This window comes from Rhipicephalus microplus, chromosome 1 (genome assembly GCF_043290135.1).
Source record: "Rhipicephalus microplus isolate Deutch F79 chromosome 1, USDA_Rmic, whole genome shotgun sequence".
Lineage (NCBI taxonomy): Eukaryota > Metazoa > Arthropoda > Arachnida > Ixodida > Ixodidae > Rhipicephalus > Rhipicephalus microplus.
In genome coordinates this window covers 80,339,987-80,357,626 of record NC_134700.1, presented here as the reverse complement: position 1 = coordinate 80,357,626, position 17,640 = coordinate 80,339,987, and the positions used below count along the sequence as shown (strand labels likewise).

Sequence of the window (17,640 nt, the reverse complement as noted above, 5' to 3'; positions counted from 1 at the left end):
CACTGGGATATAATGAAATCAAACAAAATCAAGCAGTGAGGGCTCGTGCAAGACCTTGTCCTGAACGGTGCTATCGTGCTTAGCAGAGCACCATCTTGGCTGCTAAGCGATCACAGCGTTTTTGACGGGCAGTTGTCTGCTACAAGAAAAAATATATATTTCTTGCATTTTCCAGCGATAACGTACGTGGCTCCATGAAAGGCCATGGGGGACCTCAGGGTAGACCTGAAGATCTGATAAATGGAGATCCGCGAACTACTTATAATTGAATTACCCAGCATTTTGATATAGATAAGAGTTTTTTTTCCCGACCACATGGAAGTTAGGGTACAGACGTTGACATGGAGATTGCTTCAGACGGAAACGGACCGTAACCCTGCCTTTCTCCGCAGGCTTTATCCTGATGTTTATTTTACTAACTCCTGAATGAAATGTGGCGCTTTAGCTACTCTACACCACACGCTCTGGGAATGCCCTTCTGTACGCGGCACCGTTACAGCATCGCCGAGTGGGGCTCTGCTATGAGGAGTCCGCACTTACAATCACAACATTGGGCTGCACAAAGAGCCCATGATGCGGCTGTGGGTCTCAACCTTACTATCCCATTGTGGGAGCGGCCCACCGTGTACCCGGACCCGCGGCTTCGGGCTTTCATGAGTATGGTTTTCCCAAACCAAAGCAAACCCATAGTCGCTTAAGCATTCGCCTAAGACGACACAATGGCTAAAGCCGTCCCTTGTGTCTATACTTTACCTACCGTGAACATTGAATCTCGCGAAGGCCGCAAAAGAGAAGTGAACGCGCAGCTTGCGCGCCCCGATCCATGAGGCATGCAGCTCGTCACGCGAATCTCGTACACCACGCCGCTTCTTTTAGCTTAAGTCAGGTTCACCTGAGACACATATGGTTTCGCCTCAATAAACTGTCAAGAAACAACTTTTGTAAAGGTCTTTATTGCTTCGCTATTTAGACAGGGAGAATACACCGCACAAGCGAATGCCATTCTTCACAAGAAGGAGAAAAAAAAAAATTCTGGCTCTCATGCCAGCAAACAGTAACAGTTAAAAGAAATAACAGATTGGTAGAATGTTCCAGCACTATATATTTAAAAAAACAAAGGATGATATGCGTGGCATTGCGAGAAAGAGTCTGTGCGCGTCAAAAAGCGCATCGTGCCCCCATGCATCCTGCAGGCGTGGCGAAGCGTGCTGGCAGTGAGTAATGTGAACTGACACGCGACTAGAATCTCAGCTTGAGCGTTCATGTGTCGTCACTGGTGCTGGTATAAATGCAATATGGAGCAGAAGGCATCGTTACGTAAGATGACAGAGTATGCCGGACGTTGTACGCGGTCGTCAAGAATGTCAATTTTGTTCTCTCCATGGCTGTCTCCCTTCAGTCTGCGTTTCCACAGTTTCAGCTAGAAGTAATCTTTATTGCAGGTCGTAAGTAGCGAGCAACGCTGTTTACCGTGAGCGCGTTAATGCCCTAAACGTTTCAGGTCTGTGTACACCTTCCACAACAACACTAGTTATAAACGTCAGTATGTTTTTTTCTTATTGTGAATGCGGAAATTCTTTCGGTACTAATCAGCCACACGTGAAATCTGTGATAACTCGTCGCGCCACCTCGTCACGTCTAATGATAACCATATGCAGAGTTATCCGCGTAGGCTTTCTTTACTATTTCTTCTTGAATTAGTGAGTATGAAGCACTGTGCTTTGATGAGCAGCCACGACTGGTGGACCAGGCGATGCTCGCTGCCTTGCCACGTGACATCCTGGACAAGGAGGCCTCTGTCACGGAGGACTACAAAAAGAACTTCGTCTAACTTTTCAAGAAATTTTATCCCTCGCTTGTTACACGAGTGCACACGAGCTCTTAGAACACGAAATGACGTGTCAGGACAATTAAGGACAAGCAGCTTTGGTCTTTTAAGTATACAAACACTAAATCACTTGTAAGACATCTCTCAAGAAGTGAGACTTGCAAATGGACGAAACAAAACAAATAATGAAAGAAGAAAACAAGCGTACGAGTGTATAACAAAGAAAAGTGTATAGTCAACAACTAAGGCAGCACGTTGAGCTTGGCGGCGGCCGACGTCTCTCCGTTCTCGTTGGAACCCACGCACCAGTAGGTGGCCGTGTCCTCGGGACGCAGGTCGAGCAGCTGCAGCCAGCTGGTCACCTCAAAGCTGTCCGGTCCGCCGCGGCTCTGAACGCTGATGCGAGAGCTGTCCGCTGAAAGGATCAAGCATTGAGCATCAGGTAACACATTATTTTTCTACCTATCAGTCTACGCGCACCCCCCTGTGCAGGGTAGCACAATATGTATTTACATTCTGATTAACCTATAGTGAGCTTCCGATTATCAGTTATCTGTTTATCTCGTTATTTTTCTGAAGCAGAACAAATCAGTTGGTAACTTGCGGGTCACTTTGATTTCATTTATCAGCCCAGATCCATGCGGATTAGGCTGACGCGCACATCGCCATACCTTGTATCTGGCTTGACTGCTTACGGGGAGGGTGGCTTGCTATTTTTTAGTAGAAGGCATGCTGAAATATCACTCGCGTGGTAACTTGCACACTTGCCTACGACTAAGGATCAGCGTGCGGTTGTGCGGCAGAAGTACTCCCCGAATTCTCGATTTTCTCTGAGAGTGTACATTTATAGACATAATTACCTTCCGCTAAGATCGTTAACAAGATTGAAATACCGGTCACATGTGTAGTCTTCTGCGTTATCTTCTAATAAAGCGATGGGTCGATGCCTGTGATGTGCTGAACAGCCACCAAGGTCAAACTACAGGCCCATTGTGAATAATGAAGTATGTTCGTTCTTTGTGAATTCGACCCAAGAAAACGAGCTTTTTCACCAATGTTAGTGGTTGGAAACTAGCTAAGTTGTGTTTAGCGTACGCAAGTTGCTCCAGTCTACCATCTCTATATAGTTACAACAAAATGGACTGGCGCTGCATCCTACAGGTTTAACATTTATGTACCTTTCTTCGACTTGACCATCCTACACGTTAGACGCTGCTTGCAGAAACTAGCATGGTTCATTTTACCAGAGCCAGAATTATCCCACCGTAAGCCTGCATACTGTCTCCGGTTGCATATATGCGATGACATATGATAGCAAGATCAAAGAGGTGGGGAACACCCACGCCATGTGGACCTTCGGTACCACTGCTTCTACGAACATACCGCAACACTTCTTGTCAGTGCTATTGCGAAAAGCCGAGATCACATTGACCTGCAATGCTTTCCTGTCAACCGCAACCATGACGGTGATGATGATCGACATCCCGCATAAGCTTTGAAATCCGCAAGGCAGCAGTACCCTCGCCGCGTCATTTTTAAGGCCCGTTCATACGCGCCGTTCGTTCTGTACGTGCATCAGCGTGCAAGGCTTATTCCGGGAGTCTTTAGTCATCATAGTCACTGCGCGGATCTCGGACACAGCACGTGCAGCAAGTTCTTTGCGCGTCCGGCGAGTGCGCGGACCTTCGAGACGGCGGCCCCACCACTTGCGCTTCTCACGCACAACGTCAAGTGCATACTGTCAGCGAAGCGACCTATACAAAGACGGTTATTTGTTCAAATCTTCGCAACTACACTTACCCCTCTACTTTACTTGAAACACTACAAAGTATACACTCACTTGGCAGTCCCTTGAGCGGTCCTTCTCCACGATCTACGCGCCACTCGACAGTGGGCACAGGGTAGCCAGTCACCTCGCACGTCATGGCAGCACGGCCGCCCGTCCGGTTACGAGTGTTCTCGGGAGGGGTCACCACTCGGGGCGCTGCGCACGCGAAAGAAGAGAAAGAAACTGAAATCTCCTCTTACGACATAACAAGCATCCAAACACACAATTCCCACTAGAAGCTTGCCCTTTACGCAGACAGGTGTGGATGCTTCCGTCCTCCACAAGAAGCTGCTTAATATTGTCATTGCCATAACGTAGACATTTGGCAATATACAGATGAACGATAAATTACTCCAACACCACGCACCAGAACTAACAAACCTAACTTAACGCAATATCTTAAACTGACAAGCTTTATTCGGTTGTCATGACTCACCTGGAAAAATTGTTGAGTTGCTTAGCACTTTTTAGAAATGCGAAGGCGAAAGCCTACTTGGTACTTCTGTTCATCTGCTTTTGAATTTTCTGCCGATGTGGTGATCTATATGATAATTACTCTAATGATGTGCTGTTGAAGTTTGTGCTCAATTTGGTGCTAATGTATTGTCAAGCCTTGAGGCGGTATTTCTGCCGACTTCAATGTGTTCATGGAAATTTCGTTAAATGTTTTGTTAAACTTCTGAGGAACTTATATAGACGATCATATACATTCTGCATGCGGACATTAATGATGTGTTACATTCAAGTTTGTTGAACCGTCAGTTATGGTCACTTCACCTTCCGCAAGAGTCAAGTTAAACAGATGTTGCACAATGATCACGTACACTAAAGCGTGAATATAGGTTATTAAACCATTTGCTCTTCGTTAAAATAAACTTAGACCACGCCAACTCTGCTGTGTAATTGCATTTTTTTTAATGCACACTCCGTGAGACTTGACTCTCCGAATCGTCTATCACATACATATATTCCACATTTACTTCCAACGTACTTGGTGAAATGAAGCGCTATAGAGGAGGACAACATAAAGAGAAACACACAGGACGAAGCTCTTCATCCTGCGTGTCTCTCGTACGTTAAAGAATTCCAGGTGGTCGAAATTTCCGGAGCCCTCCACTACACATCTCTCATAATCATATGGTGGTTTGGGGACGTTAAACTCCCCATATCAATCAATCATCATGCGTGTCTCTCTTTTTGTTGTACCGTTCATTGCGCTTCATTTCACCAAGCATAAATCGCCAGCTGGCCTATACCTCTATTCGTCTACTTCCAACAGCACAGCAGAAGCCACTTGATTAACAGAACAAGTGCGCCCACCTTCCACAGCAACCATGGGCGTGTTCTAATACTTACCGTCAACGGCTAAATAGACAGCTTAATGAACGGCGGCCATCCTAAGTCCCAGTCCAATTATCACGTATTTGGCAAAATAGGCAGCTACAAAAAGACCGCATCGTAGACAAATACGATGCAGGCTATATACAAGGCCATATACTTTGTTGTCCAAACAAGATGGGGGCTCAGGGAATCGCTCAGATAGATCAGAAGTCGCTGGAATGGTCGTCTGCACACAAGCAGACACTTCTCCAGACGCTCAATGTGAGTAACGTTTAATTTTTGTTTACATTTCAACACAAAATAAGCCAGAAAATACAGCAGTTATGTTTGTTTATTTTGGCCTGCTCTTCTCGACGTGAGGTGGCGCGTCGTCGCGTAAAAGCCGTCCAGACGTGTTCCGTTTCTCGGACAGCATGGGATCGGTGCTGTCTTCTAATCTGTCTGCGTAGAGAGAGAGAAAGACTTTATTCACAGGATCCTGTGTGGGGTAGGTGCCAGCCTCGCAGGGCACTGTCTACCCTTCTAATGCTCTAGTCTATGAAGTCGTAGAAACACTGGGACAAGAACTCGAGGGTTGAACTTGACCCGACAGAGGATACTTGGGTTCCCGCGCCCCGTGTTTGCGGGTCCCGAGTTCCCTTTCTCTTCTGCGTAGCCCGACTGTCGACGTGCTACCTGAGAATTGGAACACAGCCTATAGGCCCAGCGCATTGTGAACGTAGATGCTAGTGAGTCTAGACAACAAGGCTACGAGGTTCGTAATCTATGCTCACAAACATTTCTTTATGACATATGAAGCAGCTTGAAGTATACACACTGCCTTTGCGTGTTCCCGGCTGGTAAATGACTAATAGACACACGTGATTCTTTCAGTATTTGGCTTTCATTGTGATGTTCAGCACATCAGCAGAAACTCCAACAGCAGATCAACAGAAGGCACAAGAGACAGTGGGATTGGGCGTGTTGGTATAACATCATAAAGGGTGCTTACCAGCGCAAACGACAGGGCAGGAGGGGACAGGAGAAGAGACGAGACAGAGCTATATTCTATTGTTGCTAGATGCAGGGATCGTACCACACGCGAGATCATAGAGGCAGAAAAGATTTGCTCATTGAAAAATGCTTGTGTTAGCACACCTTCTGTCGCGCTCACCGATAAGGAAAAGTTGTTCCTTTGCTTGTCAATGTGATGTACTTATGCATTGTCATCGTGCTTCGCGCATGACTAGTGCGACTGGTAACTGTATAAAAGCGAATACCTTCACAAGAAATAAATTGTTGGCAGTTCAGCGCTCTGTCTCGTCTCTTCTCCTGTCCCCTCCTGCCCTGTCGTTTGCGCTGGTAAGCACCCTTTAAGAAGGCACAAGTAGATTTTAGCCTTCGTATTCTTAGAAAGTGCAAAGGATATTCCGGATTATTACTTGTTTTTACTCACGCAAACGCCGCAATGACGGAGCGGACTAAGCAGACGCACGTGCTTTTTTGTTGTTGTTTTGCTGCATGTATTCCAAGGAAGATGACGGTTGTATGTTTTGTGACCAGTGGTACAAGGCAGGCATGTAGCAAGAATGTTTTCGCTGCAAAAGTGGGGCGGGGGTTCGACAATACGTCTTGTATGGTTGCACGCATTTCTGTGCGTGCTGCGTCTGTATGCGTGTGTGTATATATACGTAACTAAAACTGAAAGACTTCAAAGGGGAGCTCGACATCGAAGAAATTCGGCCCGCAAACATTTTCTTTCAAGGGACATCTTTACGTTGACTGGGTACTTCGTAAATGTACCTTTCGAACACCTGTAGCTCCTGCTGCGAACCGGCCATGCACTGAAGGTTGTAAAGGACAATAAAGGTGTATCTTTGCTGTTGATTTGTGGAATAAATGATTACGTATAACTACCACAGCACACGAGGAATCAACCAAGCATAATTTTGACGTGGACAACATTTTCCCAGCAGTTGTCGACTACAGATGCATTCGAATGCCTTTATCATTGGACAAGATGCCCACAACCAGTCGATACGATGCGGAGAGTTATGCAACTGGAATGCGGAGCCTCAGAGACAGCTAAATGAAGAATAAAAAAGAAAGGCAATGGCGTATCGACACGAGTATCGTAGGAAGATTGAAAGGTTAGGCATAGCCACGTGGTAGCGACGCAGATTCGTCGTGTACCTCAGACTCTCTGTGTTCCCTGTGTCCCACGGCATACCTTTTTTTTCTTTATTAAAAATATTCTGGCGGCAGCGACTCATGGGTCCTGGAGTAAGTGCTTCATCCATGCCGGTCGAAGGACCCAGTGGTTTCTCTTTCTTTTAATAAATGTCCGTTTACTCTCTTTCTAGGAAGTTTTCGTGTGAAATTATAAAAAATGGCATCGGCCATAATGTTCCACTGATAAGCAACTTAATTCCCTATGTTTCCGAACATGGGTGGATGAAGCGTGGGCTCAGACCATCGCAAATACAAGCATCGAGAATGTTATACTTCCTCAAGACGCGATAATAGAGGCTAAACACCTGCGTAACAGCCGTTACTAACGCCGGGTAAAGGCCAAAGCGATGCGGCCGGCCCTGCTAATTAATTAAGGCGAAGGGTCTTGTACGGGGACGTCATCACCCTCGGCATGGGCTTCATCGTCCACAACAGCCCGGCTCCTCGTTATCTCGGAAGGAACCGCGTCGAGTGTCCTTGGCCACGAAGGCATGCCTCGCCATCGCGTTTCGAAACGCGATCCGCCTCCTCCCCTTCCTAGCGGCTCCTCTTCCACGTCGGCATCACATGCAGGCCGCCGCCCGACGCGCCCACGCAACGCACGGAGCAACCCGTACTCATTGCGGCGCCCGCCACGAGGCTCGCTCTAGAGACTCCGTGCACCGCGGATCCCATGAGACGAGCGGCAATTTCCATCGCCACATGGCCGGAAACTGCTCCAGTTGATACGCGTCAGTTGGATGCGGCGCCCTAGCATGGGGGCACAGTTCCACGCATTGCGAATCAAAGAAAGAAAGCAAGAAAGAAAAAAGGAAAGAAAGAGAGAGAGAAAAATAAAGAAAGAAAGAGAAAGAGAGAAAGAAAGAAGGCAGGAAAGAAAGAAAGGAGAACTGTGGTACCGACAAACAATGACGTGGATAACGTCAATAACGAAGCACAGAAGGGCGGGATTTGTCGCCGTAGTCTCATACCTATACCCGACTGATAGCCTGATATGCAACCCTGTCCAGCAGCGTGTGACTCCTAACGTCCACGGGAGCGCTTGCACAAGCGCTCTGAGACGTTCACACGTTGGTACTGCATGTGAGTGCCACTGTGGCCGCTCCTAAAAGGGCTACTCGGGAAAACGTATGAAGACAAGCTTTGTTGAACTCCTGCTTGCTACGTGAGGCAGTCCGCACTTTAGAGTGAGCTTGCCGTGGCTTAGTGCCGAGATCTCCTCGCAAGAAGTTACTGTGAAGCGAAGTTTTCGTGACAGTTCACCTTGACGACAAAGGCTGGAACAGCACTTTCGCAACGGTTCGGGTTTAGCCTGACAAAGGAGTCCGACAAATGAGTACGCTGTATGCTCTAAAGTACTGCAGAAGTTTCAATAAGACTCGCTGAGGCAAAACAGGCCTTGCAAGAAGAGAGGTTGATATTCTTGACCGCATCGCTGACGCATAGTACACCCGAGCTGGACCTCCGGCTACAAATTATATGAATCTAAGTTTGATAGCCATTTTCTCTTCTCGTAATCAACTAACTACTGTCTAATCAACGTGAATATGCTTTAAAAATTACTTTACCAATTTAAACATACTTAGTATCTGTGTTTTATAGCAATGTTTTCAGTCGCAAAAAAGGAAAAAAGATGCACAACATTCTTAAACTCCTGTTGCAGCGTGCCGGGTGAGAACTAATGGCAATGGCCACACAATGCACACAGGCTATACGAGAACTTTCAAGACGAGGTAGTGGTCAGCATGTTCCGTGATAGGATGCCCTTGCTTGTGCACATGTTACACAGAGGACAAGTGTATGTGTTGATGATGCGAGCCAGCCAGGTGTTTTCAAATCGAAACAGCAAACGAGATAACCTGCGCAGCTCGCGACGGTGAATTAGTTAAGAAGGGGGAAATTGTGATGTGATGGACTGAACGATGCGCTATGGCTGCTCAGTAACATGCTCTGACCGCTGGAGCGGCAGTCGTTACCCGTGCCATAGCGATTGCCCAGATACGTCGTGAGGAAGAGACTAGTCACTCGATCCGCTCTCGGTGGTCTACATCCAACGCATTTCCGTCAGACATGGATCAAGGAGTTTTAAAGGAGCACTAAAGTTCTTGGAGTTTTGAAGGAACACTAAAGAACAAGATGTTTTTTTTTTGCATATTAGTAAAGTACAATTTCCGAATCCTGAAGACACCACTCTTGCCGCGTCACGACACTTGGTAAGCGAGAGGGCGTGCCAAAAGAAACTGCAGGTGGAGACGCCACCTTGAGATTCCCGCCCCATGCACTGTGACGTCGTCAATTTTTCAAGGCGTCTACTGGGTCCTACGTAATTTCTACTCAATAGAATTTAAGTACATTCTAATATGTGGGTGCTCTAGACTTGGCGTACGAAGACTCAGAAAATTTTATCGAGCCAATGCCTCGAAAGTACGAAAAATACATTGTGAAATTTCTCACGTCACGCACGAAGATAACGGCACGAAATTTAAAAATCAAAATTTCAACCTTGGTTTTTTCCGCTAGTTAGGAAATTACAGTGAAACTTGTAACATTAGAGTTCACAATGTGCGCTTTATCAATCTAAAACAACACACTATTTTTCTTCATTGTACCTTTAACAAGACTAAAGACTCACTGTGATCTGGTGCGAACGTCAATCGTTAAGAAGACTTGATTAAGACCTGCAACACTTCTCCACGTAATCGTCAAATGGCGCGTCATTAGAAGAGCTTCATGCCTCCCGAATCGACTGCTGCAAAAATATTTAGAGCCCGCCAAGTACGTGCAAAGTTAGCAGGATTTGTCGCACGCTGCGCACTAACGCTTTCTTTTAAATGCAAAGCATTTCTTAGCGAACTTCGGCGAGTTTGAGCATATCTATCTATCTATCTATCTATCTATCTATCTATCTATCTATCTATCTATCTATCTATCTATCTATCTATCTATCTATCTATCTATCTATCTATCCATCTATCTATCCATCTATCTATCCATCTATCTATCTATACATCTATCCATCTATCTATCTATACATCTATCTATCTACCTATCTATCCATCTATCTATCTATCTATCTATCTATCTATCTATCTATCTATCTATCTATCTATCTATCTATCTATCTATCTATCTCTTTAGCCACCTACGACTATTAGCTCTCCTGGCCGTTTCGATAATGGTATCGTTACCAAACTTGGTATGGCACAACATGACTGTATGGAGAACATATTTGACTTGTTATAACATGAAAACCATGATATGTATGTCATGAATCTTATGATTTACATTTTATGGTCCTGCAGCTCTTGCGATGGTTTGGTTCACGTGGCATGTTGCAGAACTGGTATAGTATGACATGATTGCATAGCGAACATAAGTGATAGACCCTAACATGAAAACAATGACATGCGTGTCATGCAACAACATGACTACACTCCACGCTTATGATGCGCTCGCAGCCGTTTCACTATAGCGTCACATATACCAAATTTGGTATTACGGTACGTGAATGGATGACGAAAGTATGTGACTGGTGCAAACATGATAATCATGAGATGCATGTCATGTAGAAACATGGCTACATGCCACGCTCATGATGCGCTCGAGGCCGTTTCGCTAGCTTCACATGTACCAAACTCGGTATTACGCGACGCGAATGGACGAAATAGGTAAATGACACATCCATACATGAGAATTACGACATGCGTGTCATGTAACAACATGGCTACATGCCACACTCATGATGCGCTCACGGCCGTTTTGCTAGCTTCGCATATGCCAAACTTGGTATTACGTGACGCCAATGGATGACGAAAGTATGCGAGCGGTGCAAACATGATAATCATGAAATGCGTTGCATGCATGTGAAAACATGACTACATGCCACCACACTCAAGGCACCAATACATTTCGAGATGACACGGTGCGCGTGCTCGCCGGCGTTCATTTCGTTGCGTCACGCCGGCGTTGCCACGCCGGACGCCGGTCCTGCCATATATTCGTAGGTGCGCGCCGCGCTGCGTTGCTTTGATGCATGCGCGTTTCAGCGCGTCCGGCGTCCCTCCGTCACGAAAAGAGGGATGCGTCTGGGTAACGCATCGATGCGTCTGGGTAACGCATCGGCATATAGTAATGTTACTCTTTGGCATCGGCACGAAATGCAGCATGTCGCATTTCCCGCCGGTTGCCGTCGGGCAGCGCCAACGGACGCTGGTCGGGCCTGGCGTCAGACTATTATAGAGTGCTCGAGTTTTGCTAACGTAGCGTCGCTGTGCCCAGCGTGCACGCGCGTCAACGCTACATTGGAGTATATTGGGCCCTTCATGATGCGCTTGCGGCCGTTTTGCTAGTTCCACATATACCAAATTTGGGGTGAATTTACGTCAGTGGATGACGAAAAAAAATGGCAGCATATCCACGGAGTGAATGATGGAGAGTGGGGCGAAGCATTCGTCCGTCCATGCGTCCGTCTGTGTGACCGTCCATGCGTCTGTTTGTGCGCCCGTCCCTGCGTTCTTTCATGCATCCGCCCCTGCGTCCGTTCATGCGTCCATCCATGCATCTGTTTGTGTGTCCGTTCGTTCATCTATTCAACACTCCAAGTCCCACCATCTCGCATCTTTTTATCATATATTCCCCATATAGAAGCACCGCCATCCAGCGGACATTCCAAGGACTAAACGAGAGGTGGCACACGCACACTTTCTTACGGCCTGCGCTTTGGGTCCACTTCCCACCTTTAACCACCTCGAGTTCATGGTATATTCTAGTTCACTGTATTCATGGCACTGCGACCAAACGCTCGCTAAACCTTTCGAAAACCAAGGAGGTTACGCCCAGCGAGTATAACGTAGCAACCTGTCCCTGTCAGATAGGGCTCAATTTACATGCCAATGGCTGCTAATGAGAAATGAGAGACAGGAGAATTCGGCTTTTACTTTCTTACGGCTTGCGCTTCGTATCTACTTCTCATTTTTAACCACCTTGAGCTCATTCATGGTATATACAAGTTCATTGTATTCATGGCACTGCGGCTCAACGCTCGCTAAACCTTTCTAAAGCTAAGGAGGTTACACCCAGCGAGTATAATGTAGCATCCCTTTCTTGTCCGATAGTGCTCAATGTACATGCCAATGGCTGCTAATGGGGATCGCAGCGTGCGCGTTGACTAAAAGCCGAATGCTCATGTCTCTCATTCCCCATTAGCAGCCATTGGCATGTACATTGAGCACAATTTTTATTGTTAAACAACGCACAGAAGAAATCTCTCACTGGCACCACCTTGGAGGTCAAGTGTTATACCTATTTCAGGTATGTGCCACTGGTGGTTACATACGAGGGACGCCCAAGCCACGCCATAAGGAGCTTCGCCCCTAATATGGCTGGTGCAAACATGATAATCCTGACACGCGTGCTACGTAAGAACATGACAACATACCACGCTCATAGCGTGCTCGCGGCCGTTTCTTTAGTTCCACATATGCTAAATGTGGTATCACGTGTCGTGAATAAATTACGAAGGTAAACAACACACCCAAACGTTAAAATCATGACACGAAAGTCATGTATGGCATTATTTACCTCCACATCGTAACGTCGTGCTGATTTTAAAGTGACATATCAACATTTCTATCTCATGCTTCGCATATCATCAATTCCCACTGTACATGGGATCTGTCAATTTTCTCCTTTCGTTCCAGCGAGCACGTTGAAGGCTACGCAGGGCCAGAGTGGTGACAAGGGGACAAGAAGGTGCGTCTTTTCGTCAGCGCGTTCCACCACTTGAGCACCTTGTTCCTTTGTTGTTGTTGTTTCTTGGAACGCGCGACTTACAATGTGATCGAGAGTGTGCGCGCGGGCACATGGTGGCATCCAGCGGCGGCCGCAGTAACAGGTAGCTCACAATGCTCAAGTAAGCCAATGGTCGCGGACTTTGGGTTCATGGCGTGGTCAATATGGTTTAGGGCATCATTTGTACAGAGAACGTTTTCTGACCAAGTTATGAAAGTGTCGCGTGGCACCTTTAGTCCATCATATGCTTATCTTACACTTCACACTCTATCTATCTATCTATCTATCTATCTATCTATCTATCTATCTCACACTGATTGAAAAAATTGCGGGATGCTTAAGCTTCGCCTAACTTCTCCTTTAAGAGTTAAACGTAAGAACAATATCCTGTCCTTCGTGCGTACTTCAACCACCTGGTGCATACTTTGTATTGTATAATGTTACGACATAAGTTTAAAGTGAGGATTAGTGCAGTGCAATCGATAAAGTCAAAATTGGCTCGTGTCAGTGAAGCTTTAGCGTTTGCCTGCATTCTGTGTAATATGTAGCACGCTTTCAACCACGAGAAATTATGCGCATGAAATGTTTTCGAACTTGCAACGCACCCACTACGTCGCCTTACGGGAAAACGTGCAATAATGTGTGTGCTTTTTGTAATGAGTGACTGGCTTTGAACCAGAAGTCATTATTTCTAGCGCCCGATGGCAGTGCGAGCTTGCACCACGCAATATTACTGCGATATTACATGTTGTATATTGAAGCCTGTATACAGAACGCGGGTTTGTAATGAATAAATGGATGCGAAACTCAATTTTGAAGTCCTGAAGTTCACGACTCAACGTGCAGCGGGTTGCTCGCATGTTGCAACAGTCAGGCCAAGCCCGATCGCCACATCGTTGGCCCTCTAGACAGCCCACAGTTTATCCCCTACATCGGGGTTTTAAATAGCGGATAGCCAGTTTTCTTCGTTGGACTGGTCCGTGGCCCACTACGAAGGGCAACGCCAGAGCATGTGGCCTAGGCTAGTGAATTCGTGCCTGCAAGAAAGGGCTCTTAGGATAAATTTTATCCAATAAAGCCGGGCTGGGACCCTTCTACAGAAGCCTGAGTGTCAAAGCCTGCGCTCGATTCAACTTATTGTTTCGAGGAGGAAAGTCTCTCACGTCGGGATAAAAGTGGTAGGTAATTTCGTTAGAAGTGTTCGGTCGATCTCATTTCTCCCCAAGTGCGGGCCGGCGGTTGATTTCTCCATTGTCGCTGAAGGTGACAACTCGCGCCTTGCAGTGGGTCAGCTCGTTCAGAATTTGTGGGACTGATGGATCCCATGTGAGCGGGGAAGCATGACTATTTCCAAGCAGGCTCTGTGGAAGGACTCTTGCTTGCCGCGCCCTAAGCGTGGGTTCGATCCTCACTCGGACACGAAAGTTTTTTATTATTGACTTTATTTGTATCTTTCTCTATCTTTCAGTCTCGGACAAGATGCATTTCTTGTTCAGAACCAAGGACACCGACACTAACGCCAGAATTTGCGCTAAACGAGCTATTTAACGCTATAACGTTAATCGCGCCGCTCGCTCTAAACGATCCAAAGCCACGGCCACAGTTTGTACCTAGACGAAACATGGTGCAATTGAGGGCCGGTTCCTTGTTCTTTCTCTGCAGCCGCCTGCCGAATATCCGCTCCCGGAATAGAAGCCGCGGCTGTCGCTCCAGACTCTGCGGGCTGTGTGTTTATAGTGAAAGGAACGGCGGCGGCAGAAGATGTCGGAAGAGGATCGGCGCCGTGCACAGCGCTGTCTGCAAGCTGCCCTCTTTGTTAGTTCTGCGAGCGACGGAATTATACGCAAGCAGTGCGCGCCGCCGGCCACGTCGCCGCACGAACCACCCAGCAGGAGCACGTAATCTGTCCACGTTGCCGCGCGCTTGGCTGCACCTCTCGTGGCACGTATACAAAAGCTAGATGGTATAAATATAATAATGACCATATCTGGGGTTTCACGTTTCGTAACCACAACACTATTACGACGCCGTAGCGTGAGGCAAATGCCCGTGTGCTGCTCGATGTTAGTGCACGTTTAAAAACACAAAGTGCTCGAAATTTCTGGAGCCCTCTACTACGGCTTCCCTCGTAATCATATCGTGGTTTTGGGACGTATGACAGCCCAAATATTATATACAGTGGCTTAGGCTCAGCATTGTTCCCGTTATCCACGAATAAATGAGCCATTGACGTCCAAATACTTAACTATAAAGCTTTGAACACCAAGGTCGTGTATTATGTCTACACCGAATGTCTGAAACATGCAGCCAGCAACCCTGATGCAGACAGTTACGGGGTTCACTTTTATCTTCTTTTCTCTCATTTAGGAATCACTTCCCCACACGCGCTTCCCTGTGTAGGATAACTCTCCTGACAACTGATTTCATTTGTGTTGTGATAGCGCTACCCGAAGGGTATGCGTTAGCGAAGAGCAGCGGGAGAACGACAGGGCCCGTTTATTTGCCCAAATTGTGATCAATTATTTGACCACTGCGTTAAACAATCATTCGAGCGTATATGTCCCATTTTTCTATCGCGTCAGGTGATACGACAGGGCCAACCACCTTCACAGCGTGCATTGAAAGGTCACTTTTTGTTGGCTTCCTTGTGGCGCACAAGTTCTCATTTGACTGATTGATTAATCACAGTGCCTGGAAGCGGCAATGCAATTGATTGGTTTGTGGGGTTTAACGTCCCAAAAACAACATATGATTACGAGAGACACCGTAGTGGAGGGCTCCGGAAATTTCGTCCACCTGTGGTTCTTTAACGTGCACCCAAATCTGAGTACACGAGCCTGCAACATTTCCGCCACCATCGGAAATGCCGCCACCACAGCCGGGATTCGAACCCGCGACATGCGGGTCAGCAGCCGAGTACCTTAACCACTAGACCCCCATGGCAGTGCAACCGGCAATGCATTACAAATATTAAAATAAAAACAGCTATTACGAGGAAAAGAGAATGTGGTTTTACCGTTTAGTAGCATATGAAGGAATCATTTCCGAGCGTTTATAAAAAAAAATGAATCCTCCTACGATTGGTCGTGAAAATGTGAAGCGAGATATGTGTATCAGTGACACGCCTGTCACCCTGCGCAAATCTTAAGCGCAATTCTCTGATAATTTGCTTTCATGGTGTGTTATGCACGAAATTGTTCGCCCATGTCCTGCGCAACTGTAATAGCGCACATGTTTGCATACATATAAAGAGAAGCTTTGTTCAAATAAAGACACTTGCAAGTTGAGGCGCTATCTTGTACCCTTCTTTACTTTTATGTGGATTGCGTGCTTAAAAACTTTTTATAGTATGAACCAACTAGCCCACCATCCTCTAGTAAACAGCGCAGAAGACACATGGCCACCCCACAGAGACAAACAAGCGCTGACTTTTAATATTTCTAAAGAGACACAAAATTACCAGCGCCGACACATCATAAGAAACATGATCACTACATGCATAGAAGCTCCTTTTCTTTATGAAAAAAAGCTACCAAAGGCACACCGAAAACACACTGATTACTCAGCTTATAAATAAAGTCCGCTTCTATATTTTCACTACTGATCTGTTTCTCGTTTTGTTTTTTTATACCCAGCTCTACTTGGCGTACACAACGGAACACAGCGAGAACAATGATGACCTATAGGTCACCTCGTTCTATTTTTCTACATTATGCTTGTGATCAGTAATTTTGAATTGAGGCACCTGCCACTCTGGCCCATGTACAACTTTTCGCACGATAATTGTATACACTATACACAACGTTTACTGTGCACTGGATAAACTTAATCTTGTTCTTGACTGTACATGCTGCAACTTTTTGGTGGTTCTGATCAACGATCCTGCATTGCTGAGTGATTGGCTGAGCCATTTTTTTTAGATTAAGGGAAATAGTACGCGCATGTGCAACAGTATATACATACTACACATACTGTTTTTCTTTTTTATGCAAGCGTCCTGCAAGTCGATTGATGGGGCCTGGGCTCATTTCTGAGTAAACCCTGAACTACCGAAGTTAGCAAAAACATGGGAAACGTCGCGTCTGTCAAACGAAGAGCTCGCGTGTTCAGGTTCTCCGTCATAGCATGCGGACCTCATTTTTCGAACGTAATATTGAAACAGAGCATAGGATTGGTGTGCTATTATTATTAGGCGTTCGCACAGGAGCTCTACTCCCCCTCCCCCCTTTCCAGTGGATCCAAGGCAGGCCATAGTGATCTAGAAGCATGCCATGATTTGATTTTTTCATCTATTGTTAAAGCATGTGGTTTCTTGGCTTTGACAAGGCGGAGCGCTGGGATTAAACGTTGCCCCCCCCCCCTTTCTAATTGAATTGGCTTGGCCTTACCAAAAATAATGACACCAGAAGACTGGATCTAACCTTCCGTTTTCTATGACCTATAGAAGGGGATGGGGGGAGGGGGAAGAAGCTGCATAATTTTTTGAATCCTTGCTTTCATAGTCGCCGACAGTATTTTCTTTTTTTTTTGGGGGGGGGGGGTGCAAACCAGTGTTGCACCACGGCTGGGAGAGTGGTAGAGCATTGGTGTAGCATTCGGGGGAAAGAAGAAAGAAAGTGCCCCTTTTACAACCCGCTGCTGA

The 17,640-nt window shown here is 46.4% G+C and overlaps 1 protein-coding gene and 1 long non-coding RNA gene across 2 annotated transcripts in view; one reads left to right on the top strand and one right to left on the bottom strand.

Annotated features, from left to right (window-relative positions):
* Window positions 1-933: 933 nt before the first annotated feature.
* The window catches only part of LOC119178645 (insulin-like growth factor-binding protein-related protein 1), a 40,756-nt gene continuing 24,049 nt past the window's right edge, over window positions 934-17,640 (bottom strand). The window contains exons 2-3 of the mRNA XM_037429867.2: window positions 3,669-3,812; window positions 934-2,243 (exon numbers count right to left, since the gene is read on the bottom strand). Of these exons, the coding sequence (XP_037285764.2) occupies window positions 2,071-2,243; window positions 3,669-3,812 (317 nt within the window). The 3' untranslated portion in view covers window positions 934-2,070. The remainder of the gene's footprint in view (window positions 2,244-3,668; window positions 3,813-17,640) is intronic.
* On the top strand, window positions 2,186-16,285 carry LOC142782040 (uncharacterized). Its single transcript, XR_012888396.1, has 3 exons — window positions 2,186-2,270; window positions 12,908-12,959; window positions 14,661-16,285. It is a non-coding gene; the product is annotated as an uncharacterized LOC142782040 (long non-coding RNA).